The 21,627-nt window shown below is 36.1% G+C and overlaps 3 protein-coding genes across 4 annotated transcripts; 2 read left to right on the forward strand and 1 right to left on the reverse strand.

Annotated features, from left to right (window-relative positions):
• Positions 1–3,016: 3,016 nt before the first annotated feature.
• Positions 3,017–7,034, forward strand: LOC137960222 (uncharacterized). Of its 2 annotated transcripts, none has more exons than XM_068807776.1 (5): positions 3,017–3,275; positions 3,371–3,490; positions 6,079–6,240; positions 6,314–6,460; positions 6,553–7,034. In XM_068807776.1, coding segments are annotated over exons 1-5 (750 nt in total). In that variant the 5' UTR covers positions 3,017–3,274; the 3' UTR covers positions 6,873–7,034. The 2 variants fall into 2 exon arrangements, with proteins under 2 accessions (XP_068663877.1, XP_068663887.1); XM_068807786.1 differs by having other exon boundaries at positions 3,020–3,275; positions 6,160–6,240.
• Positions 7,035–7,253: 219 nt separating this feature from the next.
• On the reverse strand, positions 7,254–9,072 carry LOC137960236 (large ribosomal subunit protein eL37z-like). Its single transcript, XM_068807797.1, has 4 exons — positions 8,996–9,072; positions 8,736–8,871; positions 7,523–7,624; positions 7,254–7,425 (listed from the first exon to the last, which is right to left on the reverse strand). The coding sequence occupies exons 1-4, from the start codon at positions 8,996–8,998 to the stop codon at positions 7,379–7,381; spliced, it is 288 nt and encodes a 95-aa protein (XP_068663898.1). The 5' UTR covers positions 8,999–9,072; the 3' UTR covers positions 7,254–7,378.
• A 3,343-nt stretch (positions 9,073–12,415) lies between these two features.
• Positions 12,416–21,037, forward strand: LOC137950784 (pre-mRNA-processing factor 19-like). Its single transcript, XM_068797406.1, has 18 exons — positions 12,416–12,495; positions 12,577–12,709; positions 12,854–12,939; positions 13,038–13,109; positions 13,216–13,278; positions 14,845–14,931; positions 15,358–15,499; positions 15,592–15,713; positions 16,829–16,945; positions 17,157–17,312; positions 17,518–17,592; positions 17,663–17,767; positions 17,871–17,993; positions 18,087–18,164; positions 18,273–18,366; positions 18,992–19,043; positions 20,485–20,555; positions 20,644–21,037. The coding sequence occupies exons 2-18, from the start codon at positions 12,697–12,699 to the stop codon at positions 20,757–20,759; spliced, it is 1,572 nt and encodes a 523-aa protein (XP_068653507.1). The 5' UTR covers positions 12,416–12,495; positions 12,577–12,696; the 3' UTR covers positions 20,760–21,037.
• The last annotated feature ends 590 nt before the right edge of the window (positions 21,038–21,627 follow it).

A 21,627-nucleotide genomic window follows, 5' to 3' on the forward strand; every position in this document is an offset into this window, starting at 1 on the left:
CCTTAAACTAGTGGTCTCTTTGTTCTTTCCCAAGAGACTCAGCTAACATAATATAAGAGAGTAAAACTACTCCTATTTGCAAGACAAAACTCCATACCCCAGTCAAATGGTCATAGTCAAAACACTTTTCACTCAATTTCACAGGTGGAAGAGTAGCCCTACTTTGGGGCACAATGTTTACCCACTTTCTCAAGGTGGATCAAAAAAGTACCTATTGGGTGAACAATAGACTTGGCTCGTGCTAGATGTTAAGCACACTCCTATCCTCTATAGGTAATGGGTCTATATGCATTGCTCAGAAGTGTAGCAATAAGCTCCTCCATCACAGTGTCCCAAAACCAGGCACCGACTATCAAATGGTAAGAGAAAAACTGCCAAATAAGGGGGGTAATGGAGAATCACCAGAAGATAATATGTTGGGGGCACCATGTGCTTTCTTCTTCATCGAAATATCCAATGTGGACAACAGTCAACAATTGAGAAATCCTTCTTCAATAATAAAGTCTCAATTAGAGAGACACAATAGCAGCAGCAACTATGGGCCAATGCCCAAATAACAAGTACCAAATAATAAAAGTCCTTAATAAGGACACATGAAATAATCTGCAACAAGTCCATCCTTGAATAAGGAGAATGTGCACCAAATAATAAGTAGGAGTTGAATAATAAGTTGCTAGTAAAGGTTGAAGTAGAAAGTAATTTCCAAGCCTTGGTAAACTTCAAACCGAGAGCTACTGATCCTCTTAGGACTGTCAAGCTAATAATCAACTCAAGAAAGTATAGATTAAGTACAAGTTCACCAAAAATATTTATGAATCACCTTATCACTACACTTCACCTAAGATGTCCTACCGTGGCAAATTGAGCTAGCCCAAGTTGATGATGGGCTTAGGTCAATTTTTTTATCCACTAATTGAGGAGGCTAGTAGTAATAACTTCACAGTAGCTCAAATATCAATTTGCATAATTTGTTTAAGAAGAACCAAACCAAATCAAAGAGTCAGAGTAAGTGACAACTTGAACCAACTTGGCTCAAGAAAGAATCTGAGCCCAATCTTTCAATTTCAATTTGAACTCAATTATTGACTTTAGTCAATTCATCATGTACTTAATTAAGGAAACTCTTAGTTGGCTAAAAATCATATCTTTCTTTATCAAAAGGATGATAATCAAATTTTCCACAAATCATGTTCTTGAGAAGATCTTTCATAAAATCAACCACTTCTAATTATAAATAAGGAAATTTTCCATTGTATTATGGCACCACTTACCAAAAAAATAATTTTTCCTTGCTTTAATACTCAAGGATATCAAATTAGATTCTTGTAATCTTTCAAATCGCCAACAAAAACTCACAAATTTTGTGGCTAGCGAAAAAGGTTCATAATTCAGAATAGGAATACTTCTTCTCTTTGAGAAATAAATCAAAAAAAGTTTTTTAAAAATAAAATGATCTTCTAAATATTCTTTCTAGATATTGTTACTTATAAAATAGAAACTCTCCAAGGGTAGATCATGAGATACTTTCCTGCTATTGTTGATCAACAACAACAACTCAAAAAATGAAGTAAAAAAAATGGCTTAAATTCAGATCTTGGCATGCAACAGGATACCACATTGACCTTTGATTCTTCTAATACGAATATCCCCTTAAATATAGATCAAATTGACATAAAATTTTCTCTATCTTAAACTAAACTTAAATACATTTCATCCAAGTATAAATTTTCTTCATAAAATATACTTCTTTTATGATAAATAATCTGATAGATTTTGGACTTTATGATATGGCCGAACTGAGTACTCTTTCTCCTTTGTCCTGCAAGACCATTGACTTTTTCGATATCGATAGTTCCATTTAAAAAATGCAGATTGAGAATTGGTTGAATAGGTAAGAAAATAAACTTAAATATAATTTCTTTTGATATATAATTATTCATATAAATTATCATTCTTGATGGCATAAAACAGCTTGAAAGTTGAAGTTTTTTGTTGTTGCATGAAACTTTTTTGTTTCTTCTGTATCGATTTTTTTTTCTAGAAAAATTTTATCTCAACGGTCCTTTTTAAGTTGGAAACTAAACTCAAATATCTTTCCAAAGTTATATAATTTTCTAAATAAAAAATATGGCAAGATAGTTAAAAATCCAATGAAAAACATAAATTGGGAAAGAAGACAGAAAAACGAAAAACTCCTCATATTTATTTTTCTTTTTCTTTTTTTTCTTCTTCCTCCCCTTCTTGTCCATCTTCTTCTCTTTTTCCATCTCAAATCTTTCTCCATTTTCATACCATGTTAAATTTAGGAGCCCATGATTAGAACCTTGAGCAAAGTAAGCAGGGGAGAGAAGAAGAGAAGTAAAGAAGGGAGAAAGAGGGAAAAGGGAGAGAATCTTTAGGCTAAGAGAGTTTGGACAAATTTGGAGAAAGGGAGAGTGAATTGATTGTTCTACCCCAAGCCAAGGCCTCTATATTTATAGTTTTTGAGAGGATATTACAATGTCTATAATGCCCTTATGGCTATAAGTTTTACATAAGAAAATAATTCCTCCTTGACTAATTATATCTTTGTACCATATTTATGAGAAGTTTTCTTATTTACCATGATACCACCTCTCTTGGACATAGGAGTCTTCCTTGGTCTTATGGGTTTGAGTTCATCTTCCACATGGGCATGTGGGTTTAAACCCATTTTTCAACACTCCCCCTCAAACTAGGGTGTGAAAGAATATTATAATGCCCAATTTGCTACAAATGGTGTACAAGATTTTTCATATAAAATGACAATTCATCATATCTTCTAATAATAAAGTATATGAAATACTTTGATTTGTAAATTGTTAATTTTATTAAATTTTTCTTTCGTCAAAATCAATAATTTAATCAACCCGTCAACAACAAAACCAGAGTTCTTGACGTGACAACTTAATTGTTAATTAACTTGATTGTGAAGGGTAAACGCCGACTTGGATGTCCCTTCGAAAATCGAAACTGTTCCGGTCCAAAACGTCTCCACCACTCCAAATTCCAATGATGTCCTCTGACACCCTCTGAATCGATTCCATGATCCACCGAACCGCCTAAAATTTGTTTACAAGTCAAGAAACACATGATTCACACACCGTCTCATTCAATTCCGAGCGTTTCCTTCCCTTTGACTCCCTCTTCTCAACGCATTTAGTCACTTTCCCATGTCCGTTTCCCTCCATACCCATATGCCCAACTTCGGAAGTCGTCTTCCCCAGACCCAGCAAGGTTTCAAGGAATCTCGGAAAGTAGATCACTGTCCCCTCTTGGATCAGCTCCTTTCTTTTTTTGTTCTTCTTCGATTGCGTGGTTTCTTATGTGTTCTTCCTTGTTGTGTTTAAAGTGTATCCCAAGGTGAAGGTGAGAGAAGAAGTCGAACCAGTTGCTGCTGCCGAAGAGGTGAGAAGCGCCCTTGGGTTGAAGGCTTTTGAATCTCTGTCTTTAGACAATCCTTCCGGTCCAGGTATCGATGATTTGCCTTCCATCCGAATCTCTGTTCCAGTACTCTACTAACAGTTTTGTTCTGGTTGGAGTAATTTAAGGTTTTGCCTTGTAGGAGTTGTCTTCTTGAATTGATGTGGCGATGTGATGAAGATGAATCCTTATTTTCATTTTAACCGATTTTAATCAATCTAAGATAATATTATTGGTGCTCTCGATGTGAAATTGCTGTTGATTATTATAATTCTTATCTTTTATGAAAGTTTGAGATTTGTTTGCTTTATATATTTGATCATTTCTGATCGGTCCTTCTAGCCTGAAGATTTCTATTAATTTTGAGAGGGTTATAATTCATGTTTAGTTCGGCATTTGGCATTCAAGCAGTGGCTTCTACAACTTATTATTGTAAATAGTTGTCCCACAGAGAAAAATGATTAGAAAAATATTAATTTTTTAGGAAAGATAGATCCTACCTTGGTTAGTCATTTTGGGATTGACTTTGAACCCATTCTTCTATGGAGTCTGTTTTTGTCGTCCTGCATTTTCAACTATCCTTGTGAAAATGTTATCATACCTACCCCATCCCTCCATGTTGTCAAAACCTCAAAATGTTATTATACCTTCCCCATCCCTCCATATTGTCTTGCAAGGCTCAATCATGACAACTCCTAACTACTACTATATTTTAAAGTAGAATAGTTTCCCTAGCATGATTGGTCAACAGTATTTTGATGAACAGTGGAACCACTATTGAAATTAACCCTCCCACTACCAGTAGAAAGGTTGAACCAACATTCTCCACATTGCTCTCTTCTCAAGTTCCACCATATTCTCACCCATCCTCCTCTTAACCTCATGTTCTCTCACATATTCACTAGCTCAAGGCAGATATCCTCATTCGCCTTGTCGTCATTGCCGTAGGTAGTAAAATCACAGTTGTTCTTCTTGCCTCAAACCTCAATCTACTCTTCACCAGATTTTTATTCTGCCTAACTCTGGACCTGAAAAAATGACAACCCATTCACCAGTAAAATCGCCCTCACTACCTTGTATTCTTTTGCTTGCTTCTCTTGTCGATTTTATGTCAGCAACGAATCTGCAAACCATGACCGTGACTAGAAGATCGAGACCGTCATCGCTCTCGTTCACACTCACCGGAGAGAACTTGTTCCAGACACACTAGGTCACCCGAACCCTGGTTCTCATTCGCCTGAACACTTCCCTTCTTTTTATCTATTGTATTTCTTGGAAACTCACAGGATTGAGTCGACCCTATTTTTCTATGTGCACACTGCAAATGCCTGGTTTTCCTCCTAAAAAACCTCCAAAATTACTACAATGTGGATTGAACATGAAATGAATAAACAACAAATCCATCCCAAAATAAGTAACCAAGTTAGGAAGCATCTTTTTCAACAAATAAATTTAAGATCTTTCTATTGATTTTTTTTATGTAGAACAATTTTTTCAATACTCCCCCTCAGGTATATGAGCTTCTTCTTGTTTTTAGCTCCTACTAGATGTGGACAATCTGGGGTGAAAGCCCATAAACACCTACTCTAATACCATGTTAGAAGTTGGGTCCAAAGCACATCCCCAAGTGACTAGCTTAGTTAAAAACCCACTTTTCCAGCTAATAAACTTTACACCTTTTTACTCTTCTTTTTTTTTATGTGAGACCATTTTTTTTAACTCTCTTCTCATGTGTGAGCCCTTTTTTCTTGTTTTTTCTCATAGGGTGGAAGTCCATGCTTGAGCACTTATTCTGATTCCTTGTCAAAAATTGGATTCAATCTACATCCCAAAATGATTAATCAAATTAAAAACTCTTGTTTTCAACTAATAAAGTCAAAAAAATTCTACGAATTTTATCATATGGGATAATTCTTTCCAATATTTCCCCCTCATATGTAAGCCCTTTTTTTGTTTTTATTATACGTGGACAATCTGCGATGGAAGCTCACACCTTGAGTTGATTCATTGGAGAAAAAGTCCATTCTGATTTTATTTTATTTTAGCAATATAGCTTGTTTTAAGATTCTGACTCATTTCTCTCCTGAACTTTTACAAAGAATGGGCTGTGTGTATCGCCGTTCACCAACCCAGATTTATGTTTTCTGAAAACAACAACAGTCAGACAAACTCGTTTCTTCATAGATGGACTTGCTCATAGTTAAATCTTCAAATTCTCAAATAAACTGCCCGTTGTGCTTCCTTTTGTGTTAGTTCTCACTGACACAACTACGACATAGCATTCATAGTTCTGATTTGGTCCACCAATTTTAATTAGTTTCCACCAAATATTTTGATTTGTACTTACAGCCTGTGTGACGCTCCATCATTCCGCTGCTCTCCAGTATTCTTACTTATTGCCTTTATCAGTAGACATCTTCCTCTGGAGCATGTACGCCTTGTGGTAGGGATTGTTCATGTAAACCATGATTCTTTGGCTGTCAATTTCGTTTCACTGTTCCTATGGATACTGAACTTCTTGTCGCATTGCTCCTTTGGCAATCAAGTCTGATTTGACCCATAAGATGCATACATGATAGTCGGAGATTAACTTTCTTCTTTGTCTATCAGAATGATGTGTCAGCTGAATCTGTGCAGAGTGTTTGAAACTTCACTTTTACCACTGCATTACTCATACTCACCGCATGTGCAATGTGTTTACAAAATGTGACGATACAGACAACTCCCCTCAATCGCTCCCAAGAATTCCTGAGTCTTATGTCCCAAACATGCCAAAGCTTTCCGTTGCTGTAAAGAAAGGTTCGGGTTTTTTATTTATTTTTTCCATTGGACATCACTTTGAACGAGTTTGATTTTGGACATCTATTCACAGGGAACAAGAGCAAAGACTTTATTCGGAATAGAAGCCCTCCCTCTCTGTTGAAGGAGAAGAACAATAAATCAGAGCATGACGATGATAATCCATCAAACATTAGAGCCAGTTCAGTACCAAGGCCCCGTGCTGTCTTGTCTAGCCCCGGTACAATCTCAATTCTTTTAAATTTTAAGACGGTACAAGACAGTAAATGTTTTCATAGACAATTAACCAGTTTCGTATTTGGATGATCTCAGATAACGATGGCGTGATTGGAAGTAGAAACCGGTTGGCAAGAGCGAAACAAACCACTCTCAAGACAGGTGGTTTGAGCCAGAAAACACTAGCCCTAGGTCAGACAGGTAAGCCCAGAAGTCGAAAGATGGAAAGCCCCATGAGCACAGGAAGAGTTTTGACGGATGCTGACAACAAGAATTACAAAACGAAGCCTACTTCTACAGAAAGAACCATGAGAGACGCTGAAAACAAGAGCAAGTTTGTCCAGCACCTGGCTGAGCCAACAGCCGCGAAGCCTAAAGCAGGCAGGAGAGCAAAACCAAGGCCATCTGGAGCATAGAAACTTGATTTCTCGGCTCCCCCTGCCGGGAGCATATAATATGAAAACTAAACAGCAGACACTGTAGGAGTGCGATCATAGATCCTTTTCTAACATGAAACATGAATGTAGCAAATTATAAGTCACAGAGTGTAATTTTCTTACTGATTTATTCCTAATAGAAAGAACTCTTTTGATTGGTATTTTTACGTTTATGCCACTTTAGCAAACAATAAAAAAAAACGGTTATGGTGTGTTTACATTAAAAATACAATGCCATTGGCATTTTTCAACAATTTCTTGACTTGGGCATTTTTTCAATCACCTCAGAACAAGGGAGAAATACTCCACGGCCCTATAGAACTAGATTGAAAATAAGTTCATTCATATCAAAACTTAAGATTAAATCCAAAGAATTAAATGTTATAATGAGCATTCTTAACAGAAATCACAATTTTTTCCAATGGAATTCTAGTTTGACAAAATGAGGCAAAACTCCAGATTAAAGAGATCCAAGTGAGAGCCGACTAAGTTGATGACACTGCAGCAGGCTTCCTCGGAGCTGCTTGGGTTCCTGTATATTTGGACCAAACTTAGGGTAAGAAAGGAGGCAAGCAGCTATCATGTATATAATTTTTTTTTTTTAAAGTAGATTAAACAATGATCATCACCTTCTCTGAAACTGCTCTTGAACCTCCTAGAAACATGACGAAGATACCTCATCCTGCCAGTTCCTGTTGTCTTCCTCCTAATTGCCTTGACACTCCAGTTATCTGTTTTAGTAAATTAAAACATCAACACTTTGCACATAAGGGACAGCTGAGAAGTCTAATAAAAATGGGTCAGCCATGGAACCTTAATTGTAACCATAATGAAGATTCAAGGAGTAATTAGGCTTGCACATGAAATGTTTGTTATTTAATATGGCAAGAGAAGATTTGTTACTCAAAAGACCAAATTGTAACACTTACAAGGCACTTGTTTTTTTTTTGAAAAAAGACAATTTCATTCAAGGCAAGCTTAAAGCACATGTTTTTTCTCTTTATAAACACACGAGCAATCTCTGATTGACAAAGCTCCTAAAACTCATATCAAGGATCTTTAACTTCTCAGAGGAAGAAATATATCATAAGCTTAATAAAAGAATAATCCATGAAACAATGCATGGTAGGGATAAAAGTTAGATAAAAGGACAAATTAACGGTCCAAAAAAATAGAACCAATAATATCTCACCAGCGTGAAGATGTAGAAACAATTCTCCCTGTTCAGACCTTAATACAGTCCTAATTAGTAAATTAAGCAGCATTTTTTCTTTCATATTCTCTATATGAAAATATTGATTGCCCCCTCAAAGTATGTTCATTTAGAACACCTCTCTTAAAGACGATATCCATGGGAGATACAAAATAAAACAATACAAGGGCGTGAATTATATTGTCATTCAACCTAACTGGGAAAAACTCGTTAATCATAGATAAAATTCTAACAGAAACTTAAGTTTAAAACTTCAAAATCTCCATAAAATTATTTACCCCCCTGCTCTTCATAAAAAATTTGTTCCCAAACAAACTTTAAAAGCATAATAGATGAATCACAGCGCCACAGAGTTCCGGGGCATCTATAAAAACACCCGGAAACAGGTTCATCCTAAAACATTCCTGACTGAAGTACCCATTATAAAACAGACAAAATAAAGGCAGATCAAGTAGATAGAGCTTATTCCACCACCAAATAGAAGCAAAGAAGAAAAAATCTACCTCTACCAAAGAGAACTTAACAAAACCGACTCACATGCACTGATTGATAAAAAAGTCAAAAAGCAAAACAAAATATGAAATTGGTCGAGATTCCACGAATATAAAGACACGTTTCAAAGCACTTACACTTTCGGATTCGGCTCGCAGGGTAACCGCAGGAAGCGCATCGGCTCTTCTGGAGGTGAAAACTCCGACGACCACAACGGACGCAGAGCGTGTGGGTCTTATTCCTCCTCTTACCAAAACTTCCCGTACCTTTTCCCTAAAATTATCAAACTACTTTGAGTTTCAACAATAAAAGCAAAGCAACATATCTATCTGATCGAGTTGTGCAGAAGGCAGTGATAGAACTAAAAAAAATCCCAGAGAACCAAGAGATTACTAACCATTTCCGCGTTTGAGTTGGTATTGTGCGCTGTCGCCCCCTAGGAGTTTAACCTCTTCCACTATCCGAAACCCTACAACCCCCGCTCGGCTGAGCATCTTAAAGGATGCGTGAATTACTAAAATAGCCCTCAAGAAAACCACAATTGGCAAACTCAAAATTAAGCATAATAGCACTAGGCTGATCCATTACGAAAAGCTATTTGGTGGAAAATGGCTATCTCAGCTGTCTCATCATGTTTCGTACCAAATGGTTTTTCATATTGGATCAGTCGTGTTATCCCACTATCCAATTATTTAAGTATTTAATGGGGTTCGTGTATTTAAAAATGTATTTTTAGGAAATACCTTTTTGAATCTATTACTGGATTATAATTTTTTAATACAAATCTTTTCAAAATATAGAATACCAGAGATAGTAGAATTCCAATGTTAAAAATAGAAAACGAAGAAGAACAGTGTCAAAAGGAAAGGGTATTCAAATGTTCTACCAATCCTAATCATGACTAGGTGAAGGGCAGCTGGTCCATTGATTTCAATTTACTTTGACACTTACCAATTATCAAAGAAATTTCAGATGCACACGGTTGCTTTCCTTTGTATGCACAAAATGAATATTTTTTAAGTGAGGATTTTGTGAGGACACTCAAACATGTGGATAGTCTATGCTTAGTACTCATCATTGAGAACATTGTACTCAATGGTTTTTGGAGTGTTTTTTAAATTTAATGTTACCACAACAATGAACATCATTTTTTTAAAAATAAAATGAAGGAGAATGGTTCTTGGATGGAAACCCCATTAGAGAGTTAAAGATGCTTAAAAAAAAGTCAGTTTGCAAGTTATGCAAAGAAAAGGCCTTTACTGGCCAAAATTTGGAGAAGTTGCCAAGGATTTTGTGCTCAATTGTTATCACTATCATTGATGGAGAGAGATGAAGGTGTTTTCACTTGAACAACAAAGTTTTTATGTATATCTTGAAAAGGAAGAAGAAGAAAAAAAACATAGGAGTTTATCTTATCATTGCCAATACCTTCATAGGATGATGAGAATTGAAGCACTTGTTCATGGATGGTTGTTGACTCATTTGCTCATGAATCATGGAAAAGAAGTATATTAAAATTGAATTGAAGAAGGTTCAAGGAATCACCACAGTCTCCTTAGTGCACAACAATATTGACGAAGATGGAGTTGATCAAGTAAAGTGGTTGTAGAAGATAAAATGGAAGAGGAAGGACAAATTGATCATTCGAGGGTGAAATAGCAAAAGACTTCCACCATCTCTCAGAAACTCAAAGTTATAGCTCTATAAGCTTGTTGATGAAAGAATACAAGGGCAGGAAGATGAAATAAAGTTATTGAGAAACTAGGTAGGGGTTATGGATGGCAAGTTGACATATAGCTTCTAGGTTGGACGTTGTAGTGACCAAAAAAGGGAATCAGAGTTTAGGAACGATTCCACAAGCTCTGATGAAAAAGTGGGTATCAACATTCCAAACCCAATTGGAACTAGGCCCATAAAGATTGAAGTAAAGGATGAGTTGCACGATGAAGATGAGCAACAATGACAATCAGGAACAAGAATAGAAGAGGAATTTGAAAGGCAAAAGATACTACTATATGATTGCCTTTCACCTTAGTGGGTTATAGGATTTTTAAGTTCATAAAGTTGGTAGTCGTTGAAAAACATATATGAAATAATCTTACATGACTCTTATAGTAAGAAGTCTCATAGGGCAATAATTCATATGATTGAGTCTTAAAAGAGTCTCACGGAAGGTAGTTTTACAAAACAATCTCACTTAAAAGTTATTTTAGTTATATTAGTATTTTATTCATTCTCAATTGCTTAATTACTCTAGGATTTCTCTTTAATAATTAGATTTTGTGTGTAATTGGGATATAAATATTTCAATTGTAATATGATCCTACTTGTTTCCTTTATTAGAAATATAGGCTCATTATACTCAGTTATAATCAAATTCGTAAATTATTTATCTTTTCTAAAAATTCTACATGGTATCAGAACTAGGCCTATAAATTGATTCAACATCAATTTACAGAGACAATGTGTCTCTCTCTCCCAATGAGTGTTTTAGTATAATTTATTTTTTTCATTGTCACTTATTTCCTTGCCCTGTGTTTATTTTTTCTTTTATTTGGTATATGGTTTTTTTCTCTACTTTATTCTCTTCCTCACTTCACTGCCCTTGCTACAAAAACACTCCTATTCGTCTCTCCAATCCTCCTTGTTTCTCTCTCCTTGCTCCCTATTCCTATATCTCTCTTTCTTTATATCTTGTGTCTCGCTCCTAGAAAGTGAAAACTCAATTATTCTGGTATTCCAAAATCATGGCTGCCACTTCCGATGTAGGGTCTGTTTTTCGTTCATCATCGTTCATGTCTAGGATTTTCACAAAGGTCAAGCATGATACTCTCCTTCTACCATAGCGAATGAAGACCTCCTCGTCTTTTCAGGTATGCTATCAAGATGAGTTGTGTTGTAGAGTTTGCTTTGTCGCTTTGGATCACCACTACAATTGCTTGGGTGAGCTCACCTGCCTCCATTTCTACCTGCTCTTGTGGTTGGATTTTTGAAGGTATTTTGTGATGGGCTACCAATGTTTGAGAGCTGACTTTGTTACATATTTGTAGTAGTGCAACTTCAGCAACTCCATTGAGCTAACTATTTAAAATTTCCATTTCCATTGATCTCTCTCTTTTATAGAAATTGAGAACTACCTAGCTCATAGTCCACTCCCCCATCCAGTCGCCATATCGTAAGTAGCGAAACATACTTATATCCTCCTTGGCTCGTAGTAGAAATTGCGAAGTATGAGAATTTAAAAACTACTATATTTCTCAAGGAGATAGTTTGCCAAGTCTTGCTGCAGCTAAGTTGTAAGTCCTTGTGTAAGAAGGTGGTTTGAAAAATCCATTATCGAGTCTAGGTCCAATGTGCTTGGTGAGCTACTATTACAAATTCCTGTGTAGGTCTAGCTAGGAATGCTTAATTAGTTGATGGAAATCCCTTTATGGGTCTAGATTAGGTAACCTAATTTTCTGATGTAAATCTATGTGAGGGTAAGCTTATATAAGTTGGTTGCTATGATCAACTGAGTGGCATAATACCCTGTGAAAGCAACATTTTTATTGGCCTTGAAGACAATTAGAAGTAAGTGCCGCTTGGCAACCTAAATATAGTAGTGAAACTCCGAGGTGCAAAACACTTTTGGTAGTGGATTAACGATCCAAGATAGGATTGTAGACCACTATAAAATTATTGTGTGTTTTCTATGCTTTAAATGGTTGTGTATATTCATTTGATTGTGAAACTAATTATACACACTGAATTACAAATAATTTTGTGAACACACGTAAAATTAAGATTAAAATAGAAACGATATCAGATTTGGTCTGACCTATTTACCGAAAGGTCGGGTAGAGAGGAGAAGGCCCGTCTTTTGAAAGAAAGCCAACACACCTAAAACCCTTTTCCACGGTAAGAAAACCCTCTTCTGAGCTCGCTGCTCTGCTGTGCCGCTCAATCTGCAGCTCGAGTTAGCTCCTTCCTTTTTCTTAGGTTGCAGGGAATAGCTCCGTTGTTCCTGCTTGCGTCTGTGCGTTGTTGAAAGGTTTCCGTCTCGACCTGGCTGTCTCCGAAGAAGAGAAGAGCTCGTCGAAACCCTAGGTTTTAAATATAATGATCTGTGCTAGTGAGTTCATTCCTCTCGTTCCACAGTGGCAGTTTGAATTTTTAATGTTTCGTTTATTACTGTACTTCCATTTCCTTGTCTGCAACATTTCATGTTTATGGTTGTCATTTGTTGTTAATGTTGTTTTTATCTTTCTGGTTGTAGTATCCGGCGAAGCGCCGGAAGAGCCGGTAATTTCAAAGAAATCAGGGCTTCTCTTCGAGAGACGACTGGTCGAGCGGCATATTGCGGTAGGGGACTTTCTTTTCTGGCTAGTGCCTTTTTCTACTGATACCCGTAATCTCGATTTTCGTGGAGATAACTTTATTGGAAGTGCCTCTGTTATTAGGACTACGGAAAATGCCCCGTTACTGGTGAGCCGCTTACCATGGATGACATCGTTGCTGTCAAGACAAACAAGGTTAAAGTTTTACATTTTTCTCTTTAATTTATTTAATTTTCTTTTATCATTTTCCGTTTTGGTTGTTTAACTTTGTTGCTTCTCTCTTACTTTCCTGGTTATGCAGGCTGTAAAGCCCAGGCTGTTACAAGCTGCCAGCATTCCCGGGTTGCTTGGGATGTTCCAAAATGTATGTAGAATTATGTCATTATCGATTTGAAGTTTTAATGTCTGATTCGTTGGTTCCCTTCTTCTTTCTAGAAATATGTCTCCTTTTGATTGTGATCTTCTTTGGAACTAAAAGTAATTTTTTATCATGAGAATGGTATTCTACTGCGGGCATAATATTATTAGTCTGAAGTAGATTTAGTCATTTTAAATACTGAAATACAAACTACAGGACCAAACATTCACTACTAGAGAATCAGTAAATGTATTTTAGGATTTGACACTGTTGATCTTGTGCGAGAGTGAGCTTTAGCAAATCAGGGCAATGGCTTAGCCTGACAGACAACTGACCTGTTTGAGACTTTAGAAGATCAGTAAAAGAAAGAAAAAAAAATTGTAAATAGTTTCCTGTTTACAGTCATGCAGGCAGTAATGCTGAGATGCACACTGCATATAACATTGGCTTTCTTTCTTTTTTCTATCATAATGCAAATGGAGAATGCAAATGCGGTGCTCAATATGGCTTTAAAAAGACTTTGTAGTGTCTGAAAAAATGTTTCATATGAAATTTCTCGTGGTTTGATTATCATTTTTAATAGCTGCCAGACTGGGGCATTCCTATGGCATTTATCTCTGGCAACAGTTGTTCATTTCTCTTATTCATATTCACTTGTCATTTATGTGTTTTGTTTATAAGTAGCACTTAGAAATTGCTGGTTTTTCTCATGTAGGATCGCTGTAGAAAAATTCTCTGTTTGAGCTGATATTTTGTTATGGAATATTACTTAAATTTCTCTCTGCAAAACAAAAGATAACCAGCTGCCTGTGAGATTTGTTCTCAGTTTGTGTTTGGCTGACATTTATGATCATTAATCATGGGTGCTACGTAGAAATAACTGGATATGCTCATTTTGGATTACTATTCCCTCCCAAGCAAAAAAGAAAAAAATCTGTTTGAACAGTTTTTATAGGCAAATACTCCGCTTGAACCTTCAATTAGGAAGGTTTTGAGGTTTTACATTTTTATTTATTGGCTAAATACACAAACTCGAGATGGTCCTCTGCCTGTTAGCCTTGAACACAGTTCGTCCAACTATGCAAGCATCTAATGTGACTGTTGAAAGTTTGAAGCTGCATTATTTTTGTGTTATTCATTGGATTGGTGGGTTGGATTTTATAACAAAGTGGAAAACCTGACTCAAATGCCATTTCTCTTGTATTCTGTTTGAGGAGAGGATTTTTCTTCTGTTCAGCTTATTCTGTACCAGCCCATGTGCAATAATATCTAGGTTGCTCAATTTTTTCTTTCATCTGTTTTCGTGTTTCATCTATGTGAATTTCTTTGCATGCATTGTGAGTGTGATCATCTTCAATTCCATTCATGTTTGTTTCACAAATTTTGTTTTAAATGTTTGTATCTGATAATTCTTGTTTAAAAAGTTCTGAAGGTTTGTTTTGACTCATTGATCTTCAAGAAACATTTTATTAATAACCATAACTGGTATTGATACCCTAACCAAAGTGTCCTTGTCAAACATTATTTCACTAACATAGATGGTATGCTGATATGCCCTATCTACTTCTACAGGAATGGGATGCACTCATGTTATCCAATTTTGCATTGGAGCAGCAGTTACACACTGCAAGGCAAGAGCTTAGTCATGCATTATACCAGGTGCTTGTAATTTCCATTGTCTCTTATCCTTCTTCTGTACCACTTCCTCCTACTTGCATGTGCTTTTATTTTGATATTTTCTTTGCTCTGTCAGGGCACACCCTATAGGTCAGGATTTGTGTTCAACTTTTTAAACTCTTTTAATTGTACGTAAAAAAATGAATAATTCTTAAGTTTAGTTAAAAGATAAACAGCTCTAGAATTTGAATGTAGTCAAATTTTTTTTTTTAATTAGTTAATTCATATGCAAGTTGCTTTAAAAAAATTGTATGCAACTTGGCTGTAAAATGAATATCCTATCCTTCTGAAACAAAAAGATAAAATGAGAAACGGTAAATTAATCTAGGTTAGAAAAAAGACATGTAATTTATTTAAGGAATGTCTATAGCCAAGTGTGATTAATGTGAAATTTATGTCTATTTTCAGCATGATGCTGCTTGTCGTGTTATAGCAAGGATAAAAAAGGAGAGAGATGAAGCAAGAGAACTTTTAGCTCAAGCAGACAGACAGTTGCCCATTTCAACTGGTGCCACAGCAAATTCTCTGGTGGTCAGCAATGGAAAAAGAGGTTTCAGCTACATACATTTGTCATTGATTTGTTTTAGTGCATGGAGTTTTGTTTCAGACATCTCCATAAGCACCTTGATTCTGCATTTGCAGCTGCGGAGGATGAGGAGATGGGTCCAGGTGTGAAGCGCCCTTGTCCTGGTATCTCCGATGCAATCATTGATGAACTTACAGCCTGTAATACTGCTCTTTCTGCTCAACGAAAAAAAAGACAGGTCAGTTTTTTTTGGTTATGCTGTCAGGAATTAAAATTTTGATTTTTTGTGTTCCATATAGATTCGTTTTCTATACAAACAGTACTTCTATTGCATATTGAGCTTCTTTTTTTCCCATGTATTCTATTGAACAGAAAGGAAAGAGTTTTTTTGTTTTTTTTTTGTTTGGAGTATTGAAGAGGTGGGGGGGGGGGTCCGCCTTTCTGTTTTCTGTCTGCAGGAGGGCAGCCCTTCTCTTGACAGCCTTTTTCCTTTCTTAAATTTAAAATAATTATATTTAGTTATTTAAAAAATATTATGATATTTTAATATAATAACTTAAAGTAATGTTTAGATATAATTTTTTTTACCTTAATAAATATAATCTACTTTTTGTTTTAAAATTATCAAATGATTTTGGATAATAGTAACTCACATATTATTAGGTTAACTATAAAATTTATCATTAAAATTTAAATATTGATATAATAACTATCATAAGAATAAATTACTTCGTCTAAATAATATTTGTATCAATTCTTAACCTATCCACTTAATAGCACCAAAGTTCCATTGTTCAGAGATATAGATAAGAATTCCAATAGTTACACTAACTCTAGGATTCTTTATGCTAGAAATATTTATTTTAGAATCTTATATGCAAGTAACAGAATCCCATTACTACAATTTTTTTTTTTTTGAGACACTCAGTTACTACAATTTTTTTTTTTTTTTTTGAGACACTCCGTTACTACAATTTCAAACACACTAGCACCCACTTAGAAATATAACATGAGAAGAAAAGGTGAAAGTGATAATAGACCAGAGAAGAAAGTTGCCTTATTTGTTCTTTGGATGACCACCAGATCTCCAAAACTTGATTATTCTTTTCGTAGAAAATAAAATACAACTCCTAAAGCTGTTGCACTTCTGCAAACATAATTAAACTTTCCAAATATAGACTTTAATTTTGCAATTAATGTGGATTAGGCAACTTACTGAAATTTCAATTTCCATCAATTTAATTTGAATGCAAAGAAACTTTCGGAATTAGAATAAGATGCTTGGTTGTACTATAATTCTGGACATCGCAATTCTTATCTGTTTCTAAAACGTATTTTTGTGTACTCAAACAGATTCCAGAGTCTTTGGCAGCAGTTGATGACTTACAAAGTTACACCCAAATCTCTAGTCATCCCCTTCACAAAACTAGCAAGCCGGGTATTTTATCAATTGATATCCATTCATCTGAGGTAAACTTTATTAAACTCAGTGTGCAACTTATTTTTATATTTATCAATATACTGTTTCAATTATTTGTTTAAGAATCTGAATTAGATACCAATAATTTCATAATAAAGAAAGTTACCCAGTGCAGATTTCTTGCCTTTAAGTGCCCAATATATATTAATTCCACATGTTTTCCATTTTAATTTTCTATTAATGTACTGCATCGATTGGCAGGATATCATTGCAACAGGAGGGGTTGACTCGAATGCTGTGATATTTGACCGAGCAGCAGGTCAGATCTTATCAACACTTACTGGTCACTCCAAGAAGGTTACCTGTGTTAAGTTTATTCCTCGAGATGAGATGTTTATTACAAGTTCAGCTGATAAGGTGAGTCAGTAATTTTTTGTTAATTACAGATTACAAACATTGTGTACATACTATCTATTGCTCTAGCAGGATGCAGTTTCCTGCCTTTGTAGCTTAACTTTGCAGTGTTTCTTCAAGATTTTTTTAGCTTTTTTCTTGTGTATATAAACATTTTGTTGAAAGCACTTATCTTTTTAAATTAATTTTTTAATTCACTATGGTGCAGACAGTGCGCCTATGGCAAAGCTCTAGTGAAGGAAACTACACCATGCGACATGTACTGAAGGATCACACTGCGGAGGTTGGCGTATTATCTCTCTCTCTCTCTCTCTCTCTCTCAGCATTGACTCAAGGGTGATGTAATCTTCCAGGTCCAAGCAGTCTCAGTCCATGCCACACATAACTTTTTTGTAACTGCTTCTCTGGATAATACATGGTGCTTCTATGATTTGGCTTCAGCATTATGTCTTGCTCAGGTTCCTCCTTCCCATCCAAAAAAACAAGAAAAAGAAAAATCTCCCCTCATGTACGTTCCATGACACTTTGGGTTTTTTTCAAATTGAATGGTGTGTTATGCAGGTTGCTGAGGATGATGCTTCTGCAAATAAAGGCTACACATCTGCTGCTTTTCATCCGGATGGTCTTATCCTTGGAACTGGCACTACTGAAGCCCTTGTTAGAATTTGGGATGTGAAATCTCAAGTACTGCTGACTTATATTTTCTTAAATACCTTATACGTGTTATATTACTTTTCATTCCATCATTAGGTTCTAATTACTATTATGTATTTTCAGACAAACGTTGCACAGTTTGATGGGCATCAAGGGCCTGTGACTTCTATCTCTTTTTCTGAAAATGGATATTTCCTTGCGGTACGCATAATTTATCTAATACAGGAAGGACGAATTTATTTACTTGATCTTGATACTTGCTCTTTTATTTTGGTTATTGGCCATTAATATGTTGGTCAATTATATCAGACTGTTGCTCAAGATGGCGTTAAGTTGTGGGATCTTCGCAAGTTGAAGAACTTCCGACCCTTCTCCAAAGATGAAGAAACACAAACATATGCAGGTACTCAACTAAGCGTTTGATTTTCTCCTATTTCCACATTAATATATACCTGTCAAGTACATGCTTTCATTTTTTATACTGCATAGATTATATTTACTTGTGATAATTTATATAGTTTATTGAGTCAGGAGAGTTGTGATCCTCAAAATGGAAACTCTTGTCTTATGCTTGTTTTGCTTCTATTTGACAAAATCATATGTTACTCTCATTTTTAACAACAATTTTATAAACCGGGCCTGGAGAGGTGACCGGGGTCTACAACTGGTTGAACTGGTTTGACATCATAACCATGTCTTTATAAAACATAAAAACTAAAAAATGTTACGTCCCCTGATCTTTGACTTTATATTCTTGTTGTCCATGCCTCCCCCTTCTTCTCTGTCTCTGTTCTCTGTTTTTCCCTCCCCTCTGTTTCGCTTTTTTCTTCAGAGATACAGATAGAGGGGGGGAGGGGGGCACAGCCCCTTTCCTCCCTCATTTTTGCGTTTGCGGGAGGGGGAGTTTCACCCTCCTTTGAATCGATGGTAGGGATGGTGCTCAGGATCATTTTGCTAGTTATTGGACACATTTTAAAAAACATATTTAATCCCTAGAAACTGACGCTGTTGATAATGTTTTTGTGCAGCGGACTTTGATCATAGTGGCAGTTACCTTGCAACGGTTGGTTCTGATACAAGGTATTTTTTAAAAAAAATGAAAATTCTGTAGCACTATAAAACTACACTAATATTCCTTGTTAATGTCTTTCTGTTTTTTGGGTAGAAGTAAAAATTTAATGATTTGGTTTTATATAGTAGCATGTGGAATATCTACATGCATATATTAATGGGGATGAGCAAAAAAGCTCCGTTTTTTAGTGCAAGAAAATCTTAAATGCTTCTCTACTGGATAACATTTCCCTTTGCAGCCAATTGTGACCTGAAGTATCCAAGATCTGTCATGGAGCCTAAATGACAGACTGGCCCATCTACCTGGAGACTGGAAAGTTGGTCTGGTTGGACCGAATAGGTTCAAACAGGAACCACAAATATGAAAAAAACTTTAGTGTGAAAATAAATAAGTCAATAGTGTAAGGAGAAGTTTGAAAAGAAGAAATGAGAAGAAAGGGAGAAGTTTGTGGCCATGAGAAAACTTGAGATTAGGGGTAAATCTTATATTCACTTAATCATTTGCATGAAATTTCAAGTATGCCCCTCTTTAATACACAAAAACATTCACTGTTGTATACACAACAATTTTTACTAGTCACTAGTGACAGACTTAATGACCCTACAACTGCGGATTAAAGCTCCCAATTATCCATGAGTAAAAAAGGCTAATGTGCGAATAAGATATTAGTTATTCAACACTTTTATTCTGTGGATTTTTTTTTTTTTTTTTTTTTGGAGGGGGAGGGGGGGGGGGGTGGGTGGGTGGTTCCCTCTGCCTTTATTTTTGTCTGCATGCAGGGGGAAGGGGATTATTCTCCATGACAGTTTGCCACCAAACTCCTTGCCATATAGAACACAAGACTGAGGTGGGCTCCACTTACCCTGTTCCTACCCCTCCTATCTGCTCATGCAGTAGGGGCTCTCACTCTCTCTGCTGTCATGTGAGCCTTGCATGATGGCAGGTAGGGGGCTCCTCCCTGTTATCAAAGGAAGATGGGGGTGGGAGGCTGCAGTTTCACCTCTCCTCTTTCTCACCGTTGGAAGTGGCACTGCTGCCTTATCCCTGTTACTCTGTAAATTGTTTGTTGGGAGAAGGTGTGTGGAGGAAAATGGGCCTATCCGACACTTCAGTGGTGGTCATATCAGCCAAAGAGATTTGTTCTGGTTGGGTTGTAGGACCTGTCTAATTCTGGCTGGCTGGCTGCACTGACATAGGCAATCACCACTTTCTATGTTTCTCTGTTGTGATAACATATTTCTGCATTCCCTTGAGTATGTCTATGCTTCTGCTCAATACTAAAGTGTCATTATGTTCATCTGGAAATGATAGCCAAAGAATCAACTTACTGTTAATTCTTTTGAGCCCCCTTCTTCTCATTGGCCTTACAAATAAAGTGACCTCTGGATAGTTCCCATAAAATTGACTTCTAACCTTTCTCATTCTGGAACATCGCTTTTCTTGTTGCAGAGTTTACCAAACTGCCGGTGTGAGGCAAGATTGGAATCTTATTAAGAGATTTGAAGATCTATCAGGAACAGGTCTGGCTCAACTCTCTCTCTCTCTCTCTTCCTTCCACACTATGGTGCACCCTTTTGAATTCATTTTTTCTTCTTCACCTAAATACAGGCAAAGTGACCTCTGTAAAATTTGGTCCGGATGCGAAGTACATGGCAGTGGGTTCAATGGACAGGAATCTCCGAATTTATGGTTTGCCTTTGCCTGGTAGTATGTTAGAAGATTAGGACAGAAAACTCTTCAGAATGCCTTTGAAATATCTTTGCAGGCTGCGGCTTTAATTCAAGGACTTGTATCCTTTTTAATTTTTAAAGGTTCAACGAGTGGCGTGGGTGATGGTAATGGAGCAAATCATGTAAAACATAGTCAATTAAAAGGTGTTGTAGTACTATGGCCTCAAAGAGAAGGTGGCAATTTCATAAATTATTTGTAGGTTTTTCAGGTACCTGGATTGATAGTTTCTATTATGTTGCTATTTATTCCAACAGTACAATTTTCAGGTTTTCGGGTACTATGCTTGTCAAGTACATTCTAAACATATTTGATCATCATCATCACCGAGTGCGTTCCCGAGGTATCCCATAAGACAGGTCAGCCAAAAGGCAAAATTGAAGTCTACAATTGATTAAGCCTTAGAATCTTATGGAAATATCACAAACAGACTTGAGGCCTACAGAAAGTTTCTCCCTATGATGAGTTTTGAGGAAACATTGGTACTCGGCCACGGGAGGGTTGTGAACTTCCTTCAATATTGCTTTTATCAAGGTTTAGTTGAACGTTGAATCAACTATATTATTGAAGAAGAGTAATTTACAGTTTAAAGTTGGTGTAGTTTTGTTTATTGTGTAGAAAAAAAGTATTCAAGGCTTAAAGGAGAGCAGGAGATGAATATAAATTTGGAAACTGTTTAAAAGAGAAAAGAAAAAGATGTGACCGAGATATGAGGCCATTAGAGAAAATGAAAAGAGCTAGTTGAGTCCAAGAACATTTTTGGTACTAATTTCTAGCACACCTGATCCATCAGCTGTTTCTTTTATGTGTTCCTCTGAGATCTATATTTGAGTTTAAAAAAAATATAGAACACTTTCCTTCCTA

This window comes from Aristolochia californica, unplaced genomic scaffold (assembly GCF_029961685.1).
Source record: "Aristolochia californica isolate CCGP_79_NKW_82.1479 unplaced genomic scaffold, dmAriCali1.0.hap1 SCAF_1, whole genome shotgun sequence".
Lineage (NCBI taxonomy): Eukaryota > Viridiplantae > Streptophyta > Magnoliopsida > Piperales > Aristolochiaceae > Aristolochia > Aristolochia californica.